Here is a 13,264-nt window from a genome sequence, read left to right as displayed (position 1 = left end):
AGCCCATCCAAAGACGGTATGGACTTGGGTGATTGCATGGGCAATTCGATTCGTTTGCCTTAAAACATAATCTTGTTCGTGGAGTGTGTAAGTGTGTTCTCATTGGTGCTATTGCTATCATGTCTGAAAGGTGAAAGTATCTCAATCGTAGTATACATTATGTTTGATAGAATCTCTCTTAAAAATATTATAAATCTAAAATCTAAATAAGTTGTCTCCAATGACCGAAAGTGCAAATATATTATAAAACCGTAGTAATTTAATTAAATTATTTTTTAACTAGATAGTAGATATGTACGAGTATGAAAAAGTGTAGAGTTTAAACGTTTTTATTGCAAAAGCAAATCTCTACTGAAGCTTCCCGACTTTTAGGTCTGAATAGTAGTTTTACTGCTGGTCATGGTCATACATTGCTTTCTCTTTAATTTATGCGTGCTCATGGCTCTCAGCATTTCCATCTGTGGGGTGTGGAATAGCAACATTTGATATCCATTTGTAGTTGTATAAACAGAGGTGAAAATACTGACAGAAAATGAGTGGATATTGTAGTGCTGTAGACACAATACGTAAGAGTACAGAACTGCATGAAAAATGAGTCAAATGACGGCACACCACTAGATACTAGAACAAATATAAAAGAACGTCACCTAACATCCTTATATCCAGTGCACGAGATAAGCATCAATATATCAATACTCTCATTTCATCCTGCAAACCCATTAATATGTTAAGCCCAACTTCATGCAAGGAGCTAAATTAGGTTTATGGCCCAAAAGGGTGTATTCAGATCCACCCTATTAATTTCATTGACTGTTGATTGGTGGTTTCTGCCGGAGGGGGAAAACTTTTCAGATGTCCCCCTAGCCTGGAATATTTGGGATCAAAAGAACCAAAGAGCTTTTAAGAACCAATCAATCAACATTAGGTACACCTACTATATTGACTGAGGAAGCACCTCTTGAACATTTTGGTAATAAAAAATTGGTGCATTGACTTAAATGCCCCTTGAGTTACTCCCTTAACTACTAAGGGTGCTTCACCACTATGTGCTGCTATTTAAGTTTTCAGCAGTATATCCATGCTCTTCTCATGGCTCCTGATATAACAATTCAATGTCATGAAATACTTAATAGGGGTTTATATATATACCCATCCTTCTTTTGTCAAGGGTTTCCTCTTTCTCTTCAGTAAATGACTACAAAATCATGTTCTCATTATTAAAAAGAACAGCATGTTATGGCTTAAAAATAGACCTGATAAATATTGTCAATGATATGACATTGGAAATTTGGAATCACAAATGAGCATAAGCACTTTGGCAGGTCAAAATGCCAAAAGCCAGTTGCAAAAAAAAAAGAAAGAAAAAAAAGCTGGTCAAAGTTTGGTGGACCTTGATATTTCTTTAGATGATAATGGTCAAAATGACAAATTTGAATGAATTGGAGAACTCTGGTTCCGATATTGGAAGGTCCATCTCATTCTGCATTTCTTAAAGCCTCAATAAAAGCATCTTTAAGATGAGGGTTTGAAGCTGCTACTCGCTGAGATGTGATGTCAAAGTCCTTGCCAGATCTGATATAAATAAAACAATTGTCATCAGACCTTAAAGGCTCACTAAGTACTCAAAGAAGGCTGGGATAGCCTCTAAAAGACAAGATAATTAGCACCGCATATGACAATTCAGTATCATGGAAGAGAAAATTAACGACTGAATAAATGTACTTCGCAGATTAATTTTGGATTGTCCAGAATATAGATGATATGGTAATACTGAGTTCTGACTAAAGTCTCCAAGGTGTGTACTGACAATTTTGCACCATTATAATTTAAATAGCTCAGAAGTAATGGAGAGTAAAGATGGGGGGAGATTTGACTATATACTCAAGAACAATTTGCATGTGATCTTGTTGCATAAAGTTGGAACTATAGTAACAGTTAATTTGTTTGTTTGTTTCTTAACTAAATGAATAAAACTATAGGTTGTTTGTGATTAAAAAACAGTTAATTGTTTCTTACGGATCAAATATGCATCCTCCTGCTTCCTGAACAATCACGACTCCACCTGCCACATCCCTGAGTGCATAGCTCACAACATTAATCATAATGCACAGAGAAAAAATGTTGGAAATTTTTAAAAGGAGAGTATCTTCCAAATCTATACCAGGGGCCCCCAAATCCAAGCTCGTAAAAGAGATCAAGCCTCCCACATGCAATTCCACAGAGGTTCAAAGCACAGGAGCCACTCATCCGAAGAGATCTTACCTGATAATCTCAGATCTTAGTATGCTTGGGGGTTTCACATTTTGAGTATCAAGAGGTTCAGCTTTTACCTTAAAAAGTAAGCTATTAATTCTATTTGTAGTAGCATCTACAGTTGCCTTGTCACGCTTTGTTCCAACCTGTTCTTGCACAATATTATATGTTCATTAGCTTCTACGCATGTTCATGGAGAAACTTAAGTATTACCTCATTAGTTAATTGCAGTAAAAGCTTTTTATGGTCAAGTATTTTTCCATTTCATACAGTTAAAGTATTCATGTCTATATAATAGGATAATCGTTGAAAAAGGAAAAAAATAATAAATACAGATGCTTAAATCAGTGCACAAACTAAGCAAGCAAAGATTATACTAAATTTTCAAGTACTACAAATTCATAATTCATGTCCAAATTGTGTGTGCGTGTATGTGTGTGTGCGCTGCACGATGATACCTGGAAGATGTCTAATTTTCATGGTCTGTTCTCTATTCATCCAAATTTTCTTCAGTCTTGACACAGAAGCATCCTTTTTTACCCGTGACAACAATCATAGTAGTTTGTTAAAAATCCATTTAATAAAACACCAATGATTGCACCAGTAAGACTAAGGAGTGGCATGGTGTTTGACAGAAAATATGGCCATCGATAGCATAAAATAGGATAGAATTTATGTAGCCAGCCCCATATAGTTGGTATTAATGCTGAAATGAGTTGATTTGAGTTTGACCCAAGCTGTTCTAACTTTGAAGTTCCACTACCCACATATGTAAAAGTGATAGTTGGATATAAGCATAAAACATTTGAAGTGGCTTTGATCTGAAATATAATCTTTGGAGGGAGGCAACTCAACTCAATGTTAATCCCAACTATTTGGGGTTAGCGACATGAATCCCATCCTGCCATTGTGCTCTCTCAAGGAGGGCAATAAGATTTTTCTGAATATAGACTCATGACCAGGCACACGATCTTCCAGGGACATCCCTATGGTCTTTGACGCATTGCCCAGCCTTCTCTAACATGTGCAGTGTTGCAACAATCTTCCAGGGGCTGCTACTGTATCAGTTCAGATGATTCTTACAGGACCAAGATAGGTGATTTGAGCTAATTATTTAAGATGAAAGAGGTTCCCTCAATGTGCAGCCATGATGCCTTCTATGTTGATCATCTTCAATGGTAGAAGGGGCCTTATGAAGGCCAAGGAATCTGGGTTGTGTAACTTAACAGTGGAATGTAATAACCATATGGATGCCTGGGTTTGAGAAGTTTGTGCTACCATTATGACATAGAAAACTCAACTAAGACTTCCTTTGATAAGTAACATGAAAAAACTCAAGCAGCAAGACCATGAGAAGGTATGTTGTTCATATTCCTAGGGAGGTGAAATGCTGGAGATACCATCAATGATTTTCTAAAGCATCTTATTAGTCCATGTGAGTTCCCTAGTGACCTTTTTCTATATCATAGGGACGATGATAGGTGGTCGATATATGCTTGCAAGTAGTTTCTTTTGTACTCAATAAATTATTTCCTTCCCACCAGAAAGAGAAGTTCAGACGTCACCATTAGTCCATTACCTGAAGGACAGGATACATCCACCTGAGCTGTGGCAACTTAGTAAATCTAGAAGAGAGAAGTTGTTTTAGTTCATCTAATTCACTACCCATTATTCTCTTTTGAGAACAACAAATTTCCCCTAATTAGTAGGAAAATCTGAACAAAAGAATTCATATATAATATAAACTATAACTACCAAAATTCTAGAAAAACACTGTTTCAGAATGATAGAAAAAGGAGAAAGCCCAGAAAGCTGGCAACTGAAGCAACATGAGCATAGTTTCACACTCCCACTAGAAAGTTTCTTCAAAAAAGTAAAATACATAAACAAGATATTGCCATACCTCTGTTGCAAGGAGGGATTTCACCAGTTCTGTTTGAGAAGACACTACAGTATTTCAAGTGATAGCAAGTTGCAGTTTAGAATGCCATGGAACAATAGATGGAAAAAGGGAAATATATGATTAAATATTAAGAAAAAAACTCACCATTTATTTTGTTTCCATTAAGAAAAGCACCTTTTCCAAGAATCCCAGTAAACATCTATAAACCATAAAATTAAAAATCAGACTTGACTTCACACTTTTCTTGATCTGTAGTATATTGTCTTATTGAAGCAAAATTCTATACATAATAACTAAACCTGAAAATAGAACTTTTAACCCCAAATAGGCCGTTCTTGTCATACTAAATTCATGAAATTCCACAAGTATGAAATACAAAGAAAACAACTGACTACATAATTGCATAATGAAAAATACATCTAATCTATTTAAAACAAACACCGCACAAAGAAAATCATTAATAAATTATTCCTTTTTTTTTATCAATAACACTTTCATTAATTCATCAGTAGAAAATTTACAAGTGGAAGACAAACACACTTATCTTCCAAGAGTCACAAAGAACTTCAACAAAGGAAAGAAGAAAATACAAAGATACAAGGACACTAACATTACAACTTAGCCCAAAACAAGGAATCCCTTTCTGCCCCTTGTTTTGCTAAACCGTCAGCCAGGGAATTAGCTGATCTCTTAATCCAACATGTCTTAATTTCCATCTCCCGCATCAGCCACCCTATCACCACCTCTGAATCCCCTTCAATTACAAGTTTCTTGATGTTCAATTCCTTAGCTTTCCGGGCTCCTTCCATAACTACACATATCTCAGCTCTAAGGGAGTCACCCACTCCAATTGGGCCTGAGAACATAGCAGAGATGACCCCATTTTCATCTCTAAAAACACCCCCGATCCCTGATTGTCCCGGGTTTCCCCTACTGCATCCATCAAAGTTTAATTTCAAGAATCCACTAGGTGGGGGGGTCCAAGCCACACTCATTACTGACTTGGTCTGCGTGCAACTTGCAATTTCACCCCACTTCCTCAACATGTCATCCACAATGTAATCTGTGAATATTTCCAGAGATTTCAGCCACTGAACCGCCCTAAACTGTAGGATAGCCCTCAAATCTGCTGTCCCTCTCTGAGTTTCTGAGAATATCCCGGAGTTCCTTTCTTCCCACAGTGTCCAACATACTGCAGCCCTTAGTCCTCTCCACACTGTCCTTCCCCTTTTTGATCGCCACCTGAAGAAGGAGGGGGCGAAAAGGCCCTGCATGTCTGATGGGGGATTCCAGCTACATCCAAATAAGGAGAAAGCCCAATCCCACAATGACTTCGCGAAGTGGCACGACACCATTAGGTGAAAACCAGTCTCCCCATCTGCTTTACACAGAACACACCACTGAGGTGACAAGCAAGTATTGGGTATCTTCTTTTGGAGTAGATCACTAGTGTTGATTCTTTCCAGATAGGCTTTCCAACAAAAACTACCAACCCTAGGAGGTATAGCTCTGCACCAAACCTCACCAACAAGAAAAGGGGACAGGGTAGGACTGGTGGACTGACTTAAGACTTTGAAGAACGAAGCACAAGAGAAAATGCCATTGGGGTTAGGTGTCCAAATTCTAGAATCCGTCCTAGTGGGGTCTAAGATAACGTTATCAAGAAGTGCAAGAAGGCTCGAAATACAGTCGAAGTCTGAATCCCTCAAATCCCTTCTTAGACCCAAGTTCCACCCAATCCCAGAAGTGGAAGAGCGTACAAAGACGAAAACTAATCCTTTAGAGGGGCGTACAAAGACGGAAACTAATCCTTTAGAGGGGCGCTCCCCACCCAGGTTTGTTCCCAAAATTTTATGGAGTTACCGGAATTTAAGTCATACCTGATATTAAGAATGAAAACTAGAAGCAGGTCATGAATGGCTTTCCAAGGAGAGTTGCTTGTGATCCTAGCTCTGATTCTAGCGTCCCATCCGTTGTGCTCCAGCCCATGAATACTTGCCACTATTCTAGCCCATAGTTTCTCCTTCTCCATAGGAAACCTCCACAGCCACTTCCCCAACAGAGTCATATTCCTTCTCCTAATACTCCCAAGCCCCAAACCACCACACGACTTACTCCTGCATACTATTTCCCAGCTAACTTTGATCCCTCTTCTCTTCTTCCGGCTCCCATAGGAAATCTCTCATTAACTTCTCTAATCTGTTAGCAATCTTCACTGGGATTTTAAACACCGACATGAAGAAGATGGGTAAGTTAGCAAGCGTGGCCTTAATTAATGTAATTCTCCTGCCAAGAGAGAGGTAATTCTTTTTCTAGGATACCAATCTTTTTTCAAACCTTTCCATCACCGGGTTCCAGAAGCTCTCTCTCTTGGGATTATCACCTAATGGTAATCCTAAATAGTTCAGAGGCCACCCCGTGACTTCACACCCCAACACTTCAGCACTCTCCCTAATCTCTCCCTCCTCCAAATTCACCCCCACTACAAAGCTTTTCCCAAGGTTAACCTTCAAATTGGATAGTTGCTCAAACAGTTGTATCACCGACTTTAAATTCCTGATAAACCTCACATTACCACCTTCACAAAACAGAATCGTGCCATCAACAAACTGTAAATGTGTGAGGGGGGTTTCCATCATCCCAACCCTCCAGCCTCTAATGAACCCCCTAGAATCTGCTCTGTGAATCAATTTCCCCAAAACCTCCGCAATTAAAATGAACAAGAAAGGAGAAAGGGGGTCTCCTTGTCTTATACCCCTACTGGCCGAAAAGAAATCTACCACTGTCCCATTCACTAGCACTGAATAATGACAATTCCGAACACAGCCCATGATCCACTTACACCATCTAGCCCCAAACCCGAATTTGGTTAAAACTTTCCTCAAGAACTCCCAATCCACCAAGTCATAAGCCTTTTCCAAGTCCAGCTTACAGACCACTCCCTTCTTCTTATCCCTCTTAAAGTTCTCCACACTCTCATTAGCAGTTAAAATCTAGTCTGTAATTTGTCTTCCACTCACAAAAGCTCCTTGATAGTGTTCAATGATATCCGACATTACCTTCTTCAGCCTCAAAGACAACACTTTTGCAATGATCTTGTACAAGCTATTCACCAAGCTTATTGGCCTAAAATCCTTCGGGTGGGATGCATCTTTCTTTTTGAGAATTAAGGCTATAAATGTAGAGTTCACACCAAGATTGACAATTCCTCTCCTGAAAAACTCCTCAAACACCTACAAGAGATCATCTTTCAAAATATCCCAACAATCCTGATAAAAAGCCATTGTAAACCCATCCGGCCCTAGAGCTTTTGTTATATCCATAGAAAACACAGTCTCCTTGATCTCTTCTATATTAAAGCTTCTCTCCATCCTTCTCCTATTCTCCACCCCTACATCTGGCCAATCCAAACCTTCTACCCACACCCTTCTACTCACAGGCCTTCTTAGAATAGATTTGAAATGCTCCACACAGGCCTTGGCAATCTCCTCTTGCTGTACTAACTCGACTCCATCTACTACCAATTTGGAGATAAAGTTCTTCCTTCTCCTGCCATCTGCTAAAGAGTGGAAAAACCTAGTGTTTCTATCTCCCTCTTGCAGCCATTTACACCGAGATTTTTGCCTCCAGTTAATTTCCTCCTTGTGCAGGCAATCCTCTAACTGTCTTCTCAATTCTCTCCTGAGATCATTGTCTTCCTCTCCAAATTCTCCCCTTTCCTCTTTAAAGTCAAGGCTTTCAATCTTCTTCATCAAGTCTCCCTTTCTTTCTTCTATCCTCCCGAACTCCATCAAGTTCCACTCCTTAATTCTTGCTTTCAAGAATTGTAGTTTCTTATGGAATTTTATCCCCCCCCCCCCCCCACTCCACCGACGAGTTACACTCATGCCACCATTCCCTCACTTTGTTAGTAAACCCTGGATGCAGTAACCACATATTTTCAAATCTAAAGGAGGTAGAACCTCCACACCTTCTTTCCTCCTTGGATAACACTATGGGCCAGTGATCCGAGGTCACCTTTGGGAGAGCTCTAGCACCCAAAGTTCCCCAATGTTCTTCCCAATCCAAAGAGAACAAGAATCTATCCAACTTAGAGCAAATGGGTCTAGATTGGAGATTTGACCATGCAAATGCCTTATGCGCTAGGAGAATCTCTTTAAGCTCAAAGGCATCCACAAAACTGTTAAACTTCCTCATGCTTTTTGTCACCCTCTGGTTAATCTTATTGGACTCTTCCGAGAAACTTATCACATTGAAGTCCTCACCCATGCACCAAGGCTCATCCCACAAACCTCTAACATCAGCCAGCTCCTCCCACATATAATCATCCTCTTGCTGCTTAAACTTCATGGAAACCGAGTACTTTCCGATCAACTCCTCCATCCCTTCAACCACATCTTTCTTCTACATTGTTACGATCCCCCCGGAAGCACCCCACGATGGAGCCACCACCTAGCTAATCCCCCTGGCTTTCCATACACTCCTTGCCCATTTGTCACTAAACTCCATTCTCTTAGACTCTTGCAATAGCACAATGTCTGGGTCATACCGTCTTATTACCTCTTTTATTGTTGCTCTCTTTTTCGCACTCCCAATTCCCCTCACATTCCAACTAAGAATCTTCATTCCACTTCTTTTACAAACCCCTTGCCACCTACCCGCTACTTTCCCCCTTTCCTTCTATTTCCTTTTACCTCGAGCTTCTTGTCTCCTTCTACATCTCTCTTTAGTCTCTCTACTTCACTCAACCTCCTCTTCTTTGTTATTATCTGCATCTTCCTCTTCTGTAAGCTTTCTTTCAACTCGTTCAAATCCTCCAGCCTACAGCCCAATTTCCCTACAAATTCTGCTATCGTGTCTTCTCTCACCGATTCCACCACCCCTACCCTTCCTACATAATCCCCTTCATCTCTATCCACCTGTCTTTCCTTCCTCTCCTCTAGTCCCACCTCAGTTCTTTCCTCTCCAACCTTCCTCCCCTTACCATTACCTCCCTTCTTCCTTGCTTTCACCCCGTAACCCTCTCCATCTCTACCCTCATTCCTATCCCTCCTCTCCATTAACCCCTCCTCTCTTCCTTCCTCCCCTTCCCTCCTCCATATCAGCTGTCCTTCCACATCCTTAAACACTCTTTCAATGATTTCCCACACTTGTCCACTTCTATACCTTTCTTCCCGCACCTTCCCACAATCCTTCCTTCCCCTCTCCCGGCCTCCTTTTCTTGTTCCGAAGGTTGGTAACCAACTGCCTTCCTGAGTTGGTTGGGAAGTACTTCTGTCCTTTGGTCAACCTGGTGATCTTTCCACTCTACCCCTGGGTCACCCCTAGATAGCATATTCCTGCTTTGCTTCTGGTTCTCCTGGTTTTCCCCTTCTGAAAAACCTTGCGCACTCTGTGGTCTTGGGAATGAGATAATCCGATTGCAGTCTTCACCCTGGAATAATCTTGCAATATTCCACCCTTCCATATCACTACCAGCACAACTGCCTTCATCGTTTACACTGCCCACGCTAGAGCCATCGACAGAAAGGTCCTTCGGTTCACCATCGTCTTCACCGCACTGCACCCACCCTTCAAACTTCTCTTTCTTCTCTTCAGTTCTTCCCCTAGTGAAACTTAGCTCCGGCCTCTCTGAGAAGCCTCGCACGGGGCTAAGCTCCTTCAAGCTACGTCGGGAGACCCACTATAACGCCCTCTTCTTTCCTGGTTTCCGACGCTGTGCACATTCCCCCTTTTGGCTCGCGGCTAGGGACGATGATAGACCGAAACCGATGTCTATCATAGTCGAAACCCCAATCACGTGTTTCTTTAGTGGCTCACGCGCCTTATAAACAAACTGGGTTGGCCTGCTGGCCTAAGCATGGCAAAAATTCATTCAAGTGGATTTTGCTATTTAAAACAAACATGGAAAGTGTAGATGAGTGAGTTTTGCTTCCTGTGAGCATTTTCTTTGTGTGGTGTTTGTTTTAAATAGATTAAAATAATTTAAAACCATCAACCAATAAGTTTAACTCAAGATACTATGCCAAAAATGCAAAATCATTAATAAATTATTCTAAGCATGGAAAAAATTCATTCAAGTGGATTTCGCTAGTTCTCCAAGTTACAATATAAGGTTTATTAACATTTATTGGTAAACCTTCTGTAAAGTGTAGACTGGACAGCTGGCCTAGGCAATTGGTGTTCCGTATAAGATTGGAATATGATAGTGCTAGATGAAAGTATTGCTTGTGATAATGAACTCTAACCTCATCAAGTATTGGGTTGTACACAACACCAACAGTAGGAATCTTTTCAATTGTAAGACCGATAGAAACACATACAAAAGGGAACCTACATGTAATTAGGATGTGAGACCAAATTAATATAAAGATGAAAAAGAAAAGAATAAAATAAGAAGCGTCAAAATAGAAGAATTCGTCGTTAACCTATGAACAAAATTGGTCGTTCCATCAAGTGGGTCGACAATCCATGTTGGGTGGTCGGTCAGTTCTGTAGCACCGCATGCAGCAGTAGTCTCTTCTCCAATAAACTAAGAGAAACATCGATTAAAACAACTTAAGAAAATGCTAGTAATACACAATCCCAGTTTTGGGCTTAGCATAAAATTAATCACCTTTATACTTATACATATGGAAAAAGAAAAGAGAAAAGAAGGAAAAAAAGATTCACCTTATGCTCCGGTAAATGCTGCTTAAGGTGATCAACTATAAGAGCTTCACATGCCTTATCAGTTTCCGTTACCAAATCCACCTTCATTAGAAAATGAGAATAGGTAGAATAAAAAAGAATAAGCAATTAATTACAAAAGGCTACAATTTGTATTCCACAAGCACAAAAAAATTCCTTCGAATTCTGATTTTGAGATTATTTTGTAAGAGGGGAGAATGCATCAAGTCATAGACAAGTAAAAACTCAACATTCCATTTGTTTTGTTTCCCCGAAAATTTATATATTCTCATGAACCCTGAGAATTTTCTTCGAGTTTCTAACTTTCTATCTTTTCTTTTTTCTGGCAATATATCTCAACAACCTAAATGAAGGCAGAACGCCAAAATGTGGAACAGACTCAAGACTGAAAATGCCCAAGGTCCCCACCAGAAGTAAACTAACGTCAAAAGAAGAAAAGATGAAAAAGGAAAATAAATGAAAAAAACCTGGCCTTTATGCTCGACATGCTTCGCCTGGTGAAATCCTTTGCGAATTATCTGTGAAAAAAAAAAGAGGAAAAAATGAAGGCTTGCAGAAAGCGAAACACCAATAAGTTAGAAAAGAAAATAACCAGGAGTTTGAGAATTCAGGGATTCTAATTACCTCTCCAGCCTTCTTTGCTGCATCAACGGCAACGGCGAGGAACTCTGCTAGAGAATCTATTCAATAAAAATTTCAGGACAGAATTAGGGAAAATAAAAATCACTAATAAACATGGAAAAACGATACGAAGAACAGGAAGATGCATCGAAGGGGGAGGGGAGCATCGCCTACCACTTTCACCCATTTATTCGCAGTTGTTACGAGAAGAGCAGGAAACGAGACGCTCTGTTTTGCTATGGAGTCTGGGCACTGGGCTCTGGCTTCTCGCTTCCAAAGATCCTGGGATCTTACGTAGTAGTCGTGTAATAAAAGAAGTGAAGCTTCAGTGCATTATATATATCGAGAGAATAATAAGTAAATAATAAATAAATAAATTGTCAAAAAGAATGAATGCCCCCGGATTTAAATAAAATTACAAGCCATCGGACGGCCTGGATGAATGGAAATTCCATGAAGAAGCGCGAACGAGTGATTGGGTTGAATTTGGGATCACATGATCTGTCTGACGTAAGTTAATGGTGTGATTTAACTACACGAGGCGAAGCAGACTACACTGCCGACTGCCGACTGCCGACTGCCGCCTGCCGAGCTCCACATATTTTTTATGTTTTCTGAGGGGATTCACGTTTACGAGCAAGGAAGGATTCGAATAAAAAGAGAGACTGAAGGGTGGTGGTTCTGGAGCTGGACTTCTCGTGTCTCCCGAGAGAATGGAATACTGGGAACACGTGGTGGATCATTTTCATTTTCCGTCCACACGAAATATTCCATCTTGTGGCATTTTTTCCTAGTAACATTGCTAGTAGGGAGCTATAATAAAATAAAGAACATTTTAGGAATATTACAAGGGATATTCGGAAATTCTGGTCCGTTATTATTTGGTTCATCTCAACTCAATTGTCATGGGCCAACACTCCAGCAGTCAAGTTCAACTTGAATTCTTGATAGTTGATGGAAAGAATATACTCGATGGGCTGGGCTATTTTTAGAAGTATTGTGCGAGATAGGATCCAATGATCATGCCCCACACCAGCTTTTTAATACGGGGCCCATAATTGTTCAATCTCTCACCGTGGATCTAATGTATTTTATCACTGACGTGGGATATTATTAATTTTTTATTGGTCCCACAATCCTTTACTCAATATTCCAGCTGTTGGGAGCATCAGCATCAGCATCATCAGCCTAGGCAATTGGACACGTTTTTGGGGAAGGCATGTTAACGCACGCAATCAGCTTATCTTTCTTTTCGGTTAAATGGAAAATTCTTGAGTGTTCTTTGGCCCCCCGAACCGTCGCATTGAATATGATTTTGGATGAACAGTTAGTTGATTAGTTGAATTTGAGCGAATCCCTATCAACTACTACTATTTTATTTTATTTTTCCAAAATGCCATGCATTGACTGATGGGATCTCCTCATCTCCTAGAAGCAGAACAACTCCATAAATATTTTCTAAGTGTGGGCATTTTTCAGTCTAGTCCAGATCTTCTATCCACAACAATTCTACTCACATCTACCTACATAACACCACAGCCATTCATGGAGAATATCTCATCCTCTTATATGTTGTTATGCACGGGAAGATATTTCCAATAGTGTTTTGTGGATAGACATGAGTAGAGAGTTCTTATGGGTAAGTGATCCAGAATCCTTTTAATCACACATTGGGAACAACTCCTATGAATTCAAATACATGTACGGGAGATTTTCTAATATGTGGCCGGATATTGTGCTCCTTGTTTAGGCTGATGATCCTCCCTCTTTGGTGCCCCATGTGACTATTGTGACACT

At 40.0% G+C, this 13,264-nt stretch overlaps 1 protein-coding gene across 2 annotated transcripts; it reads right to left on the bottom strand.

Annotated features, from left to right (window-relative positions):
* Positions 1–1,158: 1,158 nt before the first annotated feature.
* On the bottom strand, positions 1,159–12,259 carry LOC148878431 (inositol-phosphate phosphatase-like). 2 transcript variants are annotated; one of them, XM_088954525.1, is made up of 13 exons: positions 11,887–12,259; positions 11,642–11,756; positions 11,471–11,526; positions 11,314–11,364; positions 10,829–10,909; positions 10,585–10,688; positions 10,405–10,489; positions 4,301–4,355; positions 4,157–4,200; positions 2,331–2,399; positions 2,162–2,262; positions 2,017–2,073; positions 1,159–1,572 (listed from the first exon to the last, which is right to left on the bottom strand). In XM_088954525.1, the coding sequence occupies exons 2-13, from the start codon at positions 11,652–11,654 to the stop codon at positions 1,476–1,478; spliced, it is 813 nt and encodes a 270-aa protein (XP_088810651.1). In that variant the 5' UTR covers positions 11,655–11,756; positions 11,887–12,259; the 3' UTR covers positions 1,159–1,475. The 2 variants fall into 2 exon arrangements, with proteins under 2 accessions (XP_088810651.1, XP_088810662.1); XM_088954536.1 differs by lacking the exon at positions 11,887–12,259 and having other exon boundaries at positions 11,642–11,808.
* Between the last annotated feature and the right edge of the window lie 1,005 nt (positions 12,260–13,264).

The sequence above is a fragment of the Nelumbo lutea genome, chromosome 1 (genome assembly GCF_056320005.1).
Source record: "Nelumbo lutea isolate HS-2025 chromosome 1, American lotus-T2T, whole genome shotgun sequence".
NCBI classification, from domain to species: Eukaryota; Viridiplantae; Streptophyta; class Magnoliopsida; order Proteales; family Nelumbonaceae; genus Nelumbo; species Nelumbo lutea.
Note: the sequence above shows the minus strand (reverse complement) of the source record. Positions and strands in the feature narration are given on the sequence as shown.